An 18,159-nucleotide genomic window follows, 5' to 3' on the forward strand; every position below is an offset into this window, starting at 1 on the left:
AATCAAATTGCCTTTTCCTTGTGACAGTGTTTGTGATTTTAATTAATATGATGGAACACTTTTAAAATTTACATTACTTTTGAAATTGTGGGAAAATCCGTTGTCAGAGTTCTACCACAGAGGTTGGTGCTGGAGTTGCCACTAGATAGACTGAAACTGTCATTTAGAAACGCAAGTCCAGCAGAACATCAGAAAACTTGGGTAGGACTTTTTAGTGAAAGGAGTTGAAAGACACAAGTGTTTGGAGGCATTTGCAAAAATCAGAAATGTTCAAACCTAGTGATTAAATATGTTTAGCTTTCTATAAATGTCTTGATTTGTGCATATGTCTTCAGGATGAATTTAAGAGGTGCATCAAAGGCACAACTATTGGCTATGTTACTGCTGGATGTTAGCTATTTCTTTCAACTGTCTGAAAAAAGTACCACAAACTTACCACAGTTCCTAATAAACAGACAAGTTTCAAGTTAATCCTGCCATCACATCATAATTGCTTATTCTTTGTTCAGATGGAAAATGAGATTGGTAAGAATGAATAGTTACAAAAATTGAAAATGGAGACTTCAATTACCCAGAATTCTGCTTGAAAAAGAAACCAACTGGACACAAACTATGCAGGAGGCTCATGAAATCTCTCTGTGATTTTTTTGTTTGTTTAACAGCGCAGATTGTGTACGTTTGGTTCTAAACCCTAGTAAGAAGTCAGTTGAGAAAATTAAGATAGAACACACTTTGTTTGAGACCTACTTGCTGACTTGATAATGATAGGATTCACTTATCAAGCATCATTAGGAAAGGAAGGAGGAAGAACAGCAATAAAACCTGATATTGGTAGATAAGATATCATGAGAAGCAAGTTTGATGGGGAAAAAAGAAGTAAGGAGAATTGATAGCTTTTTCAGTAAATTAAAAACAAAACCACAGGATACTCACTATGAGGCCAAGTTGGATAAATCAGGAATTCTTCATTGCCTTTAGTCACTAGAGTGAAAGAAAGGGAAATTAAGATTACCAAGAGCAAGTATAAAAGAACAGAAGCATATAAAAGTATAATAGAATAGCACAAATGGGTAAATAGAAGAATTAGAAAAGCAATGCACAAATTAAGATATAATAAGCAAATATTGCCAATTGTATCAAGAAACAGTTTTATATAAATAAACTGGTAGTAGTTGGGAAACTGAAGAAAAGTTTTTATACTAGGGGAAACCAGTTGGCATGTGGTGCAAGAAAATAATGTGGCATTTAATGTCCTTTTCACCCCCCTTGAGCTCTGCTAAGGTGGTTAACTGTGTCAAATCACTAACAATACCTGTGGAAAAGTGAAAGGAGTCTCCTGAACAAGAGGGAAAAGTTTATAAAGTAGTTATCAGTGCCAGGGGATTTAGAACTACATATGTTTCATTTAAGGTGTCTAAAGAAGCCCTATCAGACATGTTACTGATAATCATTGGAAAGACAGGTAAGGTTCTAGAGTACCAGCACAGGGCAAGCATACTTTACACCATTAAAAGAGATGATGGAGGAGGAAGAGCAGCTAGTAATCATTCTCTTCCTGTAAAAAATGGTGGAACAGAAAAAAAAATCCAATTATTTGCAACAAGAAGGTGAGGAGTAGTGACTATGAACTTGTTCAGAATAAGCAATTTTTAAAAGTTCCAATTTACTTCCAGAACATAAATGAGTCTAGTGGATAGAGGAAAAGCAGCTGGTGCCATATTTCGATTTTCATAAAGATTTTAAATGTTTTTTTTAATTGAAATTCTCCTAAGGTTGTTAGTTCTAAATGAATTTACTGTAAAATAAACACAAAGCTAATTAGAAAACCCACACTGAAAAAAAAGGTGAAGAAAGATTGTCAATAATTTAGTTAAATAGGATGAGGAATGAATCAGCTTAATTTCTTGTGGTCATCCTCCATTTTGTAGTGCTTCATATTTCATTAATGACTGGATGACGAAATAGGGAGTATGCTTACTAAATATGCAAATACCACGAAGTTGGAAGTGGTAGTACATGGGAAGAAGGATCAGAATTCCAAGTAATGTGGACAAATTGAAGAAATTATCTGACAAGTGTAGGGTACAAGTGAGAATCATAAATGCAAAGTTTTCACTTCTGCGGTCAATTGTTGCTTCTGAAGTACAGGTTGGGATTCTACACGCTTAGGTGGTTTTGTAGGAGAAGATTTGAGTATTATAATGGAATTGCAAGCTGAATTAATTAGTCTTTTCATACTAATGATGGATAAGACAAGAATCAGTGGGCCTAGGTTACAATGACAAGGATTCAGTTTAAACATCAGAAAGCACTTTGAAGAAAGGTACACTGAAAAGGATCATCTCATCTGTTAAAGTTTGCACAATTTTAATGGGCAACTGTCCTTTGTAAAAAATGAAGGTAAAACTGTGGGGGGTTTTTTTGTTTTTTTTTTTTTTTTGTTTGGTTTTTTGTTTTTTGAAGAATGAAGATTGTTAATTTCTGAACAGTCCTATTTTTGTATCACCTTGCAACGCTTTTCAGGTTAGAAGGGTCCTCGGAGAAGATCTAGTCAAGCTTCCTGTGCTATGAAAGGTCAACGTTGAATTCAGGCCAGGCTGCTCAGAGCTTTGTCCAGTTGGATCTTGAAATTCTTCAAGGAAAAGATTGAGTCCCTGCTCTAATGCTTGACTCCCTTGATGGGGTTATTTTTTTCCTTGTTTGAAAGTTTGGGATATCCCATGGTGTAGTTTATGACCACAGTTTTTTGCCCTCCTGCTGTGCAGCTCTGTAAAGAGCCTGGCTGTGTCATCTTGATAATAACTTCACAGTTACTGGAAGACTGGTATCAGGTCATCGCCAAACTTTCTCCTCTCCAGGCTGAAAAAAAGCTGCTTTCCCTCCATCTCTTCTCATACATGTACTCCACCTCCCACCTGCTTTGGTGGTCCTTTGCTGAATGATTGGAGTGTTTGAGATGTAGTTTACTGAATGCTGAGTAAAAAGAAATAAATGTTATTCTCAATCTACTGGCTACATTCCTGTTAACAGAAACAGTAAATTGTTAAATGTCCTTGCTGCTGGAGTGCTCTCCTGAGTTATGTTTGGCTTGCTGTTTAGCAGGACCCTGCTAAACCATGGAAAGATTAGCCTGTCCCAGGTGCAGGATTTGTTGTATTTGTCCTTGCTGTATTTCATAAGGTTCCTTTTAATCAATTCCTCTGATTTGCCTAGATCCATCTGAATGGAGACAGCCTTCTTGAATATGTTGACTACTACCCCCAATTTGCAGTCATCTGTGAATTTATTAGATGCATAGTTCTCAGGATAGACCTCTGAAGAATACATACCATCAACCACTACCTCTTGAACCTGACAATCCGGCTGTTTGGTGGGGGTTTTTTAACAATATAGTTAGTCTACCCATCCAGGTGTACCTTCACAACTTGGGTACAAGGATACTGTGGAAGACTCTGATGGAGGCCCTGCTGACCTCAAGATAGACAGCAGCCACTAAGATAGACCGCAGCCACTAGTCTTCCCTCATCTACAGATCTGGTCATTTTACCCTAGAGAGCTAGCTTGATCAGGCATGATTTACCCTTGGTAAATCCAGGTTGGTTATTTTCAGTCACCTTCTCATTCATGTACCAAAAATTGGTTTCCAGGAGAGCACGTACATTTATGGCATTTTGCCTGGCTAAAGACAAGGGTACATAGAATTAACTCAATCAGTGGTTGTCTGTACTGTAATAGTGTGATCCTGAAGCATAAAAGCAGAGAGTTAGTGACATCTAGTCTTTTGGTTGTGAAAAATTTAAAACCTGATTTTTGGCCACTTATTGTTACAGGTTTACCTAAATGTGTACTTTGTAAACAGCTGTGTTCTCTGAGGAAACTGTAGCTCTTCAGACCATCTCTCGTATTTCTGTTGCTTGAGTTTATCTCCTACTTTCTCTCTCGGATTTAGACATGAATTTTAGTCAAAAGAAGCCTTGAGCAGCTTAAGTAGCTCAGAATTTTTCCTGTGCAGCTGATTCTGAGTGGTTGCAGGTGACAAAAAAATTAAATAGGCAACTCAGCCACCTAAACTTAGAGGATTTTAACATTCTGAAGACAGTGCAGTAGTTAGACAAACAATGGAGCTGGAGATCATTGTTTCTTCTACTGACAGTGTGAAAGAGGACGTTTTTATAACTGTGAATGTAAACAGATGTCAAAATATGCCATTTAACTTAATATTGTCTTGCTTTAGTCTCATTATGAAGATTATCTCTCCCTTTGTGGTGAAAAGTCTTATTTTTGTTCTGTGTGAAAGATAGCGGCATAGTTTGGAAAAAGTATTGCCAAATACATTTTGTGGACTATCTTTTACTTTCACCTCTTTTGAAGCTATGAGGTTGTCAACAGATCGTGCTGGTCCTGCTACAGAGTGTATATGTTTGGTCAGAATAAGGTGTTGGGTATGTAACAGAAGGATAAAGATGGGGGGCGAATGAAGAGAGTATTTATTAACATGAGGTAGTGTTAATGTTAATATTTCAGTTTAAAGTGCTAATGTTAAGATGAGTGTGTGTGAAACAGGAATAGCAGAATCACTAATGATACGGTTTTTAAAGCTCTCTGAAACCTTTTCAATTTAGATTAGTATTTAAATCTCCCTTTGGAGATTAAATGGGTTCAGTGAGTCTTGCAGTCCATTTTCTGATTATAACATCTACTTCTAACACAAAAGACTTTAAATACAGGATCAGCCTCTGAGTTCTGTATCAGAGATGTAGCTCTTTATACTGAAGCTTCTTTACAGGTGTTGGCCAGCTGAAATTGTAGAAGAGTCTTTAATCGTTTATTAGGATTTCATTTTCTGATCAGAGCAAAAAGTTTAAACAAAGTCTAAAATCCATCCTTATTTCTAGATGTCTGTGTTTTTTAACAAATGCACCTTTTCATAGACAGCATACTGGTAGGTGAGGATTAGTGGTGAGGTATCTCCCCATTTAGCAAGAGAATGCATAGATTTTACAGTATAGGGTGATGGACTTTTCAAAAAGAAATGCTTATTACAGTGCTGGAAATTCTGTTTAGCTTGTGACAGCCATTTACTTTAAAAGCTAAGGTAAATACCACCTGTAAATTCAAGTGGCTAGGCTATGAAATGGCTTAACTGAGAAGAGTGTTTAGGAAAGCTATTGGTCTTGTGAGTGATGATGTCCTGTGAAAAAAGGCCCTGAAAAGTTGCTAATAATCTTGAACAGTCATACTTTAAAATTACTGTTCTAATGCTACAAGGATATAGGGTGAATATTTCTTACTTTCAAAAAGGTCTAAATGTTACTATTTTGTATTTCCACAGCATTTGTCAAGTAGACACAGTGTCCAGCAAAGCACATCACAGGTAAACATCATCTACATATGAATTTTTGTTGTCTTTGAGTGTTTGCTAATATATGTGAAGGTATGATGGAGATTACTGGTTAAGTCCCTACCCATAGAACACTTCCTCAGAGGATTCCCAAGTAATTAACTAAGGCCCTTCTTTAACTTCCGTTTGGGTCTCTTTTCCTTCACTCTAACTGTTGTTTCCTTAAAAGATCAACTTCTGTAGTGATATCAAAAGCCTTGCTCTGCCCATGTGAGTCTTATTTCTACCTGCTGACACATGGCTTAGTAGGCTTTTGTTTCACATGTCCTTTCTGTAGTAATGTAATCTATTCCTAGGCATGGAATCTGGGTCTAATCTTTCCAGGAGAACTGTGGTTCCACAGGTACCTGTCTTTAAAGGATGAGGATTTACTTGGATTTAATTTTAAATCCAGAACAAAATTCATTTTAAGCTCTATTTTTTTTTTTTAAGCTAGTACAAATCTGTGTTGGAAGTCTGAAAATTTTAAGGTTTTCTTTGATAGTACATACCTGTTTATGCATTCAGAGGAGACTAGCCTAGTGAACTTAGGGCGTTCATGCATCCTGTTTATTAAGATCAGTATACAATGAATATAAAGAGCTATAAAAATTAAAGAATAAATTTGTTTCTGATTATACTCCTTTTTTTCCCCACCCCAGTTTTCACTTTTGTAAATAGGTCTTGATATACTGGGTCAAAATGTAAACCTTTCTGCTGTTTGACTTTACTGGTTGCTCATGTTACCAACAGTTGTTAAGATTTCTTCTGTTATACCTGCGGGGCATATTAGCCTGTAAAGCCTGGTTCTAAGTCATAGAATCGTTTAGATTGGAAGAGACCCTTAAGATCACAAAGTCCAACCGCTAACCTAACACTGCCAAGTCTACCACTAAACCATGACCCTGAGTGCCACATCTGCATGTCTTTTAAATACTTCCAAGGATGGCAGCTCAACCACTTCCCTGGATGCTACCCTCTTCCAATGTTTGACAACCCTTTTGGTGAAGAAATGTTTCCTAGTATCCAATCTAAACCTCTGCTGGTGCAACTTGAGGCCATTTCCTCTCGTCCTGTCACTTCTTACTTGGGAGAAGAGATCAACCCCCACCTCGCTACACCCTCCTTTCAGGTAGTTGTGGAGAGCGATCAGGTCTCCCCTCAGCCTCCTTTTCTCCAGGCTGAACAACCCCAGCTCCCTCAGCCGCTCCTCATCAGACTTGTGCTCCAGACCCTTCACCACCTTTGTTGCTCTTCTCTGGACATGCTCCAGCACTTGTAGTGAAGGGCCCAAAACTGAACACAATACTCGAGGTGCGGCCTCGCCAGTGCCAAGTTCAAGGCGATGATCACTGCCCTAGTCTTGCTGGCTGCATAAATGACCTCCATAAATGAATTGCCGCTGCTGAAAAGAAATAATGTAACAAATGCTATTCTTAACAACACTTTGAAGTCTGTCTACTTTAAATGTAAATCATCAAGAACCACTCTAGCACTGTCTTATTTTAGTTCATTTTCAGTACCAGAATCAAGACAACATTTGAGAAATAGGATTGACTTGGTTTACTTGATAAAAACAGATTTTAAATGCATAAACCATTTATCTCATTTACTTGGTTATCATGGTTTCTCAAACTATTCAAATTAAAAGTGGAGAAAATAAGAGGAAGAAAACTTAATCTGGCATGTGTCTGTAAGGTAGAATATATTTGAGATGAAGCTTTTACTTGATGCAGATAGGAGAGAGGAATCTCAGTTAAAATTATTGAGTTGGTCACATGGCCTTTATTTGTGAAGAACTAAAGATCATTTCCTTTTTTTTTTTTTAATAAGGTGGATACAATTCGTCAGCGTCATGGGGAAGCTTGCCGTATGCCAGTGCCTCATCACTTCTTCCTCAGTCTAAAGAGCTTCACCTACAATACAATTGGAGAAGACACAGATGTCTTTTTTTCTTTGTACGATGTTCGAGAAGGCAAACAGATCAGGTAGGACTGTATCAAGTAACTAAAAAGCTTCCTAGGAAAAAAACTATAAACGAAGAAAATACATTGGAGAAAAACATGAGTTATTCTCGTGACATAACAGAAAGGACAAAGCTGATAAATCATAAGTTGACAGCCCTGCAATGCGGACATGAGAATATCAGTAATACTAATCATTGCATATGAAATTCAGTGCTTACATACAAGCAAAGCATTAAAAGCACAGAATAGTTGAATTTTGTTTAGGTTTCTGACTTTGCCTCCACACATTACCGAAGGTCTTAGTGTTTAGTAGCTGCCGCCTTTGGGCGATTGTTTAAGAAGTACTAATAATGTAGTTTGTAGTTAGGAGGATATGCCTGTAGTTCCTCTATTGAGAGAATTAACAGAAAATAGCTGTTAAGAGGGAAAGGTGAAAATGGCAAAACAAAACAAAAAAATACGAACAATTAATTAGTTCATGCCACAAAGCAATGAAATACCAAATTATTTAGATGAGGAAAGCTGAAGGGAAGAGGAAGGGACATGCTGCTGCCATGACGGTGGAAGGCCTCAGAAATTGCTTCAAAAGGACAGGAGTTGTATTGGGCTGCAGTTTGCATAGTATGTAAACATTGAGTGGGAAAGCCTTAAGGAGGAGTTTGGCCAGTGATTAAAAAAAAGAAAATAATAGCTATAATGAAAAAAAGTACAAAGAGTGGGTCAGGTATAATTAAATGTATGTAATAATGCTTTGATGTGCAAACAGTTGTTATTACATAGCTCTTTGTATTACGCATCAGTGATCTGCTGCAGTGTAAACAGCATAATTTTTACATTTTCTTGCATGCCAAAGAGTGGTGGGGCAGAAGTGTGTGATGAGACTGAGCTGTATTTTACAGAAGAAACTTAAAAACCGGAAAAGAGACAAACACACTGCTACAAATTTAGAATGATGTTTTTATATCTACTTTAAAAGATTAAGTTTATTTTCTCTTCTGTATGCCTCAGGAAATAGTACATTAAGGTAAAAAACAAACAAACAAACAAACAAACAAAAACAAGCAAAGCTTCTGCACGCTGCATTCTAAATGAAAAGGACAAATTGACTTTTCTGAAATGGTTTTGAGGTTGATAAATTTCTTACCTAAACAGTTCACACTAGAGGTTGACTGGCTTTTGGTGTTAGTGCTTTGGACATGTAGTAGATTACAAACCTCATTGAACCTGTTGGTTGCAATAGTTATTTCTCAGTTAGGTTAAGTGGAGAATCAGTGAAAGTTCCAGTGTTTTTCAAGAGCTGAAGTAATAGCATGTACCAATTATGGATTAGCAATCAGAAGGTTGGAGCAGCAGCTGAAATACAGTTTGAGATGTATTTCCAGGTTCTGAATACAAATGTGGTACTGTACTGTGTTTAATTGTTTGTGCTGTCTAAAAATGAGAAGCAGACAAAAGATGACAGTGGGGAGACATGGATAGCAAGAATAACTAACAGTGCTGCTATCAGAGGGGTAAGACCTAGAGGTAATAAAAAGGAAAAAGTGCCTTAATTTTTACTCTGAGAGAATTATAAAAAGAAATACTTGTAAGTGAATAGAACTGGATCAATGAATATCTGCCTGATAAATTGTTTCAGCCCACAACAGAAACGACTTGTCAATCTGAGTATTAGGTGATGGCTCACATCAAAAGGGCTGAGGGTCAATTTCTGTGTTTTAAAGTATTGGGGATTTTTTTTTGCAAAAATTGTACTATTTATATACGAAACAAATTAGTCTGGCAACAAAATCTTTGTTACTAAACTTCAACACCTCAGTTTGTTTGCCCCGTGGAAGTTAATGGAAAACAATGAGAAAATTGATCTAGTTTTGATTACAGCCAATGGGGAAGTACAGCCCCATTGTGAGAAGTACCTTGGGATGAATGATCATGAAATGATAACAGTTGGTAATAACTAGGAAAGGAAGAAAATGTTAACATAAAGATGGTGAACTTCAATAAGGCAAGTGTCAATAAACATCAAAGAAATAGGTAAACTGGTAGGGAGAGTTGTCAGTTTCTTAACAATACTATTGAAGAGCACAAAAGCAAATTGTTTCAGTATGAAGGAAAGATTAAATGTATGGCAACAACAGAAAGTCTGTATCACACATTCTTTGGTGAAGTGGAGTCTGGAAGGAAATATAAAAAAGGAGAAACTAATGAAATTGCATAGGGATAGGAAGAGACAAACTTGCAGAAAAAATGCAATTAGCAAAAGACATCAAGGACAAAAAAGGAATAATTCTGTAATGCTTTAGCAGTAAAAAATTTTTTTACAAAATCAAGATATATCTGAATGGATTAAATGGAACATTAAGCTATCAGCAGATGTTACCAAGTTAGCTGGAGTATTTAATAGCTGTTTTGCCTCAATCTCTCCAAGAGGGTCAACTGAAATCAGATGACAAATGCAAAAAGTTCTGGAACAAATAAACTATGTATTAGCACTTAGAAGCTAACAAGGCGATAAGTAAAAGCCAACATAGATTTGCCAAGCACAAGTCACATCAGAGCCAACTCATTTTGTTCTGTTATATGGGAATGCACCTCATACCTCAACAGAAGAGAAGCATTAAACTTGATACGGTAAAGCGGGGAGATCAGACTAGATGGAATTACTGTAAAGGGACTGGAAAACTGGTGGGAAAACTGATCCAGAGTGTTATCTGTGCTGGAAGGATGCAATGAATAAGATTTTTTTTTTTTTTTAAAAACAGTTTTGCAATGTTATTTTGATGGGTAGAAATAAACTAAAGTCAGTAAAGCAGTGAGGTTTAGCTACCTTTACAATAGCTCTTTTTAAAAAAAAAAAAATTATGCGTAACTTCAAAAATTACACATTCAAAAGCATGATATCAATGTTTTCTGAAAATAAGTTTCAAGAATCCATTAAGGATGAAAAAGGATAAATAAATTTCAGTATGATTTTTTCTTTATACATTGTATGTTTAAATATGTAAAGGTTTTTTATTCTGCTTGCATCTTAAACCTGAATAGATATTTCTGGCACTATTTTACCAGTTACCCTATTTTACTCCACTGGGATTTAAAAGTGTCATCTTGTCTAGAAATATCCTTAATTACAGAGAGTGAATAGAACAAAAAAGAAATTCTGATGTGATCGAATTTGAAAAACTGGAGCCTAATCAGTAATTATGCATGGGAAAGTGTCATGCATGTTTCTGCTTGTAACTCCTGCATCTGCCTACTTACTGGTGATGCTAAAGACACAGTATAATAAAGACCTCCTCATGACTGGAGATTTTGGAAGATGTGATAAGTATCCATGGTAGTGTTGATAGCTTTGACAGAGGAAGTCCATGTGTACATTTCTCATACACAATATACTCAAGACCTTTTTGTTGTGAGACCAGATTTTCTCTGCAGTGTGCGTAGAAGGCATACGTTTGCTGATGATCTCCTCCCTTTAATACATAGCGTTATGAGAAGGCCTTGCCAACTTTCAGCTGGTCTATTCAGTCAGAATGCACGGCTACCTGGGATCTTTGTATTTCTTTGTTTCTTTCTTTCTGCATAGTGTCTTTTCTTGCTGTTAGTTTATCTTGGTATTGCATTCTATGGAGTACAAAGATGGTCCATTCTGACACGCAGACAGTCAAGCAGATGCATCAGAGAGAAATAAGAAGTTACCTGGGCCTGCAGAGACAGAATTAGAAAGTGAAAACTCAGCTGGAGTTGGATGTAGAGAAGGAGAGAAAGAGATACGTGCACACATGGCTTCTGTAGGTACATTGGCAGCAAATGGAAAACATAGCCCAGAGGCTCAGCAGGGCAGTATATGTTGTGGCATGACGAAAAGGTAACGCAAGAACAGTGGCTGGTTTAAGTTATATTTTCAGGTTAAACAATTGTAGTAGTAGCAGCAGGTGACTGTACATATTTTTAGATGTAAATTTAGAGTGGAGATTGATGACTAAGAATATTTACAATGACATGGTAGTGAAACTCTTAAGATTCTGTGTCGATGTTATTTTTTTTGTAATATGTGCAGAAGACAGACATTGATAGTATATTCTTTGGTTTGCATTGTGCAGTACTCAAAAGTTCAGTTGCTCCAAATTTGTTGTTCTTGTGCCATCTGCCTTATAATTAGCTTTTCACTTACAAGGCCACATACTCTTCAATGGGCACCATAATGCACATTATATTTTCTCCTTCCTGCTTATTTGACTCTTTATTATTAACATGTATTACTCCATTCTAACTCAAAAATCTATGTAACTATTTTTTGCAGTATCTTCATGGTACTATCTTTATTTTAGTTTCGAAAACAAAGAAACAAGGAATTCCTTAGCAATTTTTCAGAATATTGCATTCTTTTTCTTCAATTCATGTATAACAAGGTTACCCAGAAGTGATCACATAAAACAAATTAACAAAGTATGTATGGATTGGTAGATCTTACTCAGTTTAAGAACTGCTTTCTCTTCTACTCTGTGCTATTGTAGTGTTTCTGTGTATGATTCTCCCAACACATCTTGTTAAGAGATTGATACGAATACATTCTGAGAAATATTAAATGTACAGTGTGTCTAAAAAGCCTATATTATAGACATGCAACCTAAAGCTAGAAAAGTTTAAAGTTAGTGAAAATGTGCTTTGGAAATGTTGAGGAACCATGAAGGATGGGCAGTACAGTAATACATACTTCCCTACATTACCTTGTAGCGTCCCAGGAAACCTGTGGGAAAGCTTACTTAAGCTAAAAGTTAGCCAAAAAAAAAATAAAAAATATGAGATGCAATACAAAAAAAGATGTTACTTTTTATTCTATGGTTTTGCCTTGGGAAGATAGCAGAGAAGAGGAAAGAAGAGGCAGCAACTATCCTAACCAAAGATATTTCTATCAGAAATTAGCATTCCAGTTTACCCAAAGGTGGAAGCCAGGTGAGATGCTGACGAAGCCATGGGGAATACATATTATGATCTTCACGGTGCATACTGTGTTATTGTAACTTTTTCAGTACTGTAGATGTTTTTAAGTAAGTATCTTATTTTATCCGTAAATTCTATCTAGGTAAAAATGATTGTTAGTGATCAGAATCCAAACTTGTCACACCTAAAAGTGTGGCAGATGTTTAAAACTTAGAGTACCGTAGCATTTTCAGTGGCTGGTTCCTCAGCGCCCTGTTAGTAGGGCATGCAGGGGGAATAGAGCGTTCACCCAGAGAAGCTATGCAGACAGAGGAATTGGGAGGAAAAGAAATGTCTGCCACTGGCAGAGGAAAGTTTTTATGACATATGCAGTATGGTAGTGGTGAGTAAGTCTACACTCAAAAGGCCACTAGGGAATTTGCATTATATCCAGCTCCCTATTTTATCACATAAAAAGGCAAGTTTAGGTTTGTCAATTTTTCCTGAACACGTTTTTCCTGTTACAGATCCTTAGGATTCTGAATCCTGAAATAATCATCAAGAAGTCTTTAAAGCCTCTGTTGTTATCTGACTTGATATATGAGAATTCTTCTGAAAATTAGGAGTTTGGAATCAGATGTTTATGGCTGAACTGGAAGCCTGTCTGTATTGCTCCCTAGCAAAACTGAGTTTGTTCTAATAAATCTGACTCTATTTAATAAGAAGGATCAAGTAACATTGCAAAAGTCACCAATTTTTGTTGATCCATGTAATTATTTTCTAGCTGCTAACTATGGCTTGGGTTTTTTTCAGTGCTATAGAGAAGGCAAAACAAGATGGGTGTATCTTCTACTGAAATGCAATTGGAACAATGCTTACCAAACAAAAATTGTGGGTTTTTTGTGGGTGGCTTTTTTTTTTAACCTCATGTAATTTACATATCTTATATGAGGCCTGTCCAAATGACAGAAAGACAAGAAAAAGGATGAAAGGATATAAAACTGGAAAAACATAGGTGGTTGTTCAATGTTGGTAAGGACTACTGTCTATTCCTCATGTGAGGGTACGCATAGATGCCTCATGTAGATCTTGTGTTCTCTGTGTTTCAATATAATTTTGTTCGACAGGTTAGGTTTTTTTTTTATTGCCTAGGCAACTTTGAGGGAATTTGTGAATGCTATCAGTTAGAGGTGGAAGAAAGAGTTAAGCTGAGAAATAAATGTGCCTGAAAATGCAGAACCATGTATTCCTTCTGTTTAAGTACTTCCCAACTGGACTCTTAAAGTATGGGAAATTTCTGGGGATCATAGATGACAGTCAGGTTTAAAGGGCATATATAAATCTATATTCTGATGACCTATTTCTCATACAGCACAATAAAAAGAGAAGAAAGATGCGGCATAGTTATTGACCTTGAAAGCTATGACTAGTTCTCATGTATGCAAATTCCCGCACTTTTTCTGGAGGGTTCTCATTTCCGTAATGCCTCTCTGAGTGCACTAGTACAAAGCACAATATTCTACCCACTGAGTTTTTTCATATTTCCTTTTTTTTTAAATTGTTTCTCCAGGACCTAATCAAATAGTTATCTAAGCTTTTCACCTTTCAACATTTATTTTTTTGCTTCTCTCAAACCATTCCTTTCACTTCCTTTTGCAGGTGTCCATCCTTCAATAATTTACTGTTAATTTTTTTTTTCTTCAGATCTTTATTCTTTCTCTTTGTTGTCAGTATAAGAGAAACACCTAGATGTAATTAGTAGAATTTCTTCCTCTGATTATCATTTAAAATAATTTGTGAAATGAAATACTTTTTTTTTTAAGGGGAAGAGAAAGAAAAAAAAGTAATGGAATTAAAATCATTCATGAGAGAAATTTGTGAGAGTGTGAAGCACTGCAATGAGAGAGGAATGTAGGAAAGGCACCGTAACAGTGTAGTAATAATTTGGGTGGCTATTAACTTGGGCTAATTAGCATTTCACACCTTTGTTTTTCACTCTATACTAAATTGTGCCTTTGGGCTTTATCTAAATGACATCATGCTATATAACTGTAACCTTACATAATGAGCACATACCATGTCATTACGGTATTTTTTTTTTCTTATTACTTAAGTGATAAATACAGACATGACTGGAGATACTGTGCTCAGGCTTTCAGATATGGGGGCAGGGTATGATTTGCTACCAAGAGATGTTTGGTGTAGGGTAAAATCCCTGTCCAAAATTTTCTGTTGAAATACTGCCAGAATATACTTCATTCTTTTACACTATAGGTTGATGTCCTGATACGCATCATTAGGGTAAATAATTCGCAGTCCAGTGTAAGGAGACAGCAAATGCTCATACAAAAAACAATCAGAAGATATGGAATAAAAAAAGGAATAACAAAGTACATTTTGTTTTTTTTTAATAAGCCAAACATCTGCCTTGGTCCCTCCCTCTCTCTCCTTAAAAAAACAAAACCCAAAGGTATCTATTAACATAAATGGTCAGACTGGAGAAGCATGTGTCTCTTCTGAAGCAAGACTTTATGCTTCAGTGGTTAATTTATAACTGCTTGTAGCTTTTCTAATGCAAATCAATGTTTATTGGTTAGGTACATGACAGAGAAAGTTCTTGTTCCTTTAAAAAAAAAAATCTTCTGAAGTTCGTGAAGCATCTTCATTGCCTCATTCTTTTCTCTTCCTTGTTTGATTCTTACCTCAGAGTACGTGGAGGTATTAACAAGGTTAACATCCAGCCCTTTATAAAGCATCTCGTCGTATTTTGTTGAGGTGCCTTTTCACATTCTTTTCCTTCTCACTAAAAGATAAAATTGTAATCCATTCTTTCTCAGCAGATGGCTAGGTAAAAGCGTGCAAAAATGTGAAAAAAACGGAGACCCACAGTGATTTTAAAATACTAGAAATGTAGAAGCGTGTCTTCTACCCAGCTGCCAATTTTCAATACAGTGCTAGAAATTTGGTAATTTTGAAACATCTATTTCTGTGTTAAAATTGAATAACAATAAGCAAAATGAGAGAACATGCAACCTTGTTTTTTAATGCTATTGCTAATAGGTGATATGGAAAGATGGTTTTCATGGAAATGTTCTGAATTTGTGGGTGGATGTTGGGGAGTATGTGAGTAGTACAGTCTGTCTCGCATCCTCTGACTTAAGAATTTAGAGCCGTTGACAAAGCAGCTTTCAGGAGAGAAACATGATTTGGAAACATAATTATGGACTAAAAAATGCTGTTAATCTGTATCATGAATGTTGAATTTAGCTATTCTAAAGTCATCTAACATAAAATCATCTGCCCCTTTTTTTCAGGGTTGAATGAAAAAATTTTAAGTGGCAATGTTTTGTTGTTTATACTGCTCTACAGTTCTGTATGGGTGGTAACTGTAGAGGAAATGTAGATAATGATTTCCCATTTATAACTCATCTCATGATTTTGAGATACTTTCCAAGCAAATTCTTTTACCTGATAAAAATTGGCAGACAAATATGTAAAAGTTTAATATCTTAAAGGTGTAAAAATATTAGAGAGCAACATGATGACTGTTCTAAATGTACTGTCTCCTTGGCCTCTTAAACAGGTTAACTTCCACTGCATGATCAAACTGTCTTTGGTTTGACAGTTTAGCAGCTGGGAATGGCAAAGGGGTTGCGGAGATACAGACAGGTGAAGACTAAACAGAAAGATAGGCGTTAGTAAGGCCAGCAAGAAGGGAAGACAGGGAGCCTGTGTAGGCGAATGTGGTTGAAGTTGAATAGCTGAAAAAGAAATGAAATTAGTTAATGTGGAAAGATCCGCATTAAAAGCTGTGGCAAAAAAATCTGGCTGCATTCTCTCCCAGAGTAGGGAACTGACCTCAAGATCCCCTTTTCTACATTGCTTCTCTCTTTAGGTAATAGCTCTGGGAGTGCTGTGACAGTGTGTGTGTATTTATCCCCTGTTAATTGCTTTGCAATATTATCATGTTCCACTGTTGCCAGTTCCTAAGTTAGGAAGCAGAAAAGTATATTTTACTTTTATTATGCAATTACATGCTAAACTTTGTATTTGTTTATGTTTTTAATAGCAGCCTTCTCATAGTTATTTTAAAATAAAAAAGTTACTCACTGTCAATATAATGATTTGTCTACTGGGAAAAATTACCTTTGTATCATTCAGAATTATTTCTGTAATATTCAGAGAATTTTCCTAGGGATTAGGCTTACCAACTAATGAGGTTTTTCTTTTGCTTAATCATGAAAAAAAAATCCATCTTTCTAATTTTTACCTCTCTTCTAGCAAGCTGATCTGTTGAGGTAGCTAATCCTCCATCAGTGCCTGCTATAGTTTAGTTTATTGTGTTCTTAGTATTTCAAGGAAAGTTTTTCTTTTTCACTTTTGTGTAATAGATAATCCATAGCAATAGTAACAAGGAGAGTATCAGTTCTTGATCCTGGTCAAGATGAATTTCATTAAAAACATCATCCAGTAAGCAAACATTAAGAAATATTGCTATCCACAGCAATGGCCCTTGTTCTGGTCACTCTGGTTAACGTGGAAAATAGGTGCGTCTCAGAAGGCTACAGCATATGTATGGCAGGGGTTAAAGATACAATATATAACTTTTAGAAAATAGAAGTTTGATCATCAGTGGAGACAGATATAACCTACGGAGTATTTTACAAGTGTTTTTTGTGTGTGTGTAAATTTTTAAAAAAGGATGAAGGGGAGTAATGCCTTTTCATTTTCTTTACCAATTGCTTCAGTTGACTTTCATTCCCTGGATCTCTCTCCCAAATCTCCATTTGCTTGATTTTCCTATTTATCCCCTTTCCTGTTAATATTGTATATTTTTAAGAAACTATTACTATCTGGATTTGTATATGAAAGTTGCTGTAGAGGTAAGTGGTGTTATTAGCTATGTTAATTTTTTCCTATAATTACTGATACAAGGCTATTATAAAACAAGAACTTTTACAAAAATCAGTCTTGTCTGTCATCTTTCACCACCACCACCCTCCTTCCCCCAAAAATTTTTTTGAGGTGGGGGATCAGGTACGACATATCAATAGGCAAGGATACAGACTTTTCTGCAGGGGTATTTTGATTTTTTTAGTTGTTAACGGGAAGAAATCAGTTAGTTGCAGATATTTGAAGTTGTTCTTCCCTTTTCCTGCTAGGAAAGAACAAAAATGTATCAAGAACACATACAGTAGCTAGAAGAGATTCTGCTGTCTCGACTGGCAGGGTTCAAATACACATCATTAAAATGTTTAAATGAACTACATAGTTCAGAGACAGCAATTACAAGTAATTTTCTGTCTGTAGGAAGGCCCAGTGTAATGAATGCTCCTCTTCATACTTGCACTCTTTCTGTTGCAAAACTCCCTGTCAAAACCCAGTTCTGTGTCTGACTGAAACTGTCACATGCAAAGCCAAGGAGCAGGGATATGTGGTTTGTAGAACAAGAATTAAGTGAGACAACTGCTGTATTAGACCTCAGAACTATGAGCTTCTCCCAGGTTAGAGATGGTGATAAAATACTTATTCTATAAAATACGTGTAATCCAAAATTAGAAGTCTTCCCTACAGTGATGGTCAAAACATTTCACACCTACCACCTGGCAGGGTAGGTCTGGCTTTGTTTTCATTAGTTAAAATCTCGATCATTGGCAGGGACTAAGGAATCACACTGTATGACTAAAGTCTCTTTTTTTGGAAATAGAAACTTTTTCTAGCTAAAGGAGAGGATTCCTTTCAGGAGCACAAATATGTACCTTTTGTGATGTAAATAACAAAAAAATACTAATGACAGTGTCAAATGTTCAAGTGTGGCAGACTCACGAGAACCCAAAGAGAATGTAATTGGTGCTTGGCTACATTTCTCCTGCAAGCTTTAATAATGTTTTTAAC

At 36.2% G+C, this 18,159-nt stretch overlaps 1 protein-coding gene across 1 annotated transcript in view; it reads left to right on the plus strand.

Annotated features, from left to right (window-relative positions):
• Positions 1 to 18,159, plus strand: part of DOCK3 (dedicator of cytokinesis 3) — a gene marked incomplete at its 3' end in the record, with an annotated part of 115,692 nt that overhangs the window by 11,805 nt on the left and 85,728 nt on the right. Inside the window, exons 3-4 of the mRNA XM_009697506.1 lie at positions 5,333 to 5,374; positions 7,214 to 7,368. Coding sequence (XP_009695808.1) covers positions 5,333 to 5,374; positions 7,214 to 7,368 — 197 coding nt within the window. The remainder of the gene's footprint in view (positions 1 to 5,332; positions 5,375 to 7,213; positions 7,369 to 18,159) is intronic.

This window comes from Cariama cristata, unplaced genomic scaffold, assembly GCF_000690535.1.
Source record: "Cariama cristata isolate BGI_N322 unplaced genomic scaffold, ASM69053v1 scaffold20693, whole genome shotgun sequence".
In the NCBI taxonomy this organism is placed as follows: Eukaryota; Metazoa; Chordata; class Aves; order Cariamiformes; family Cariamidae; genus Cariama; species Cariama cristata.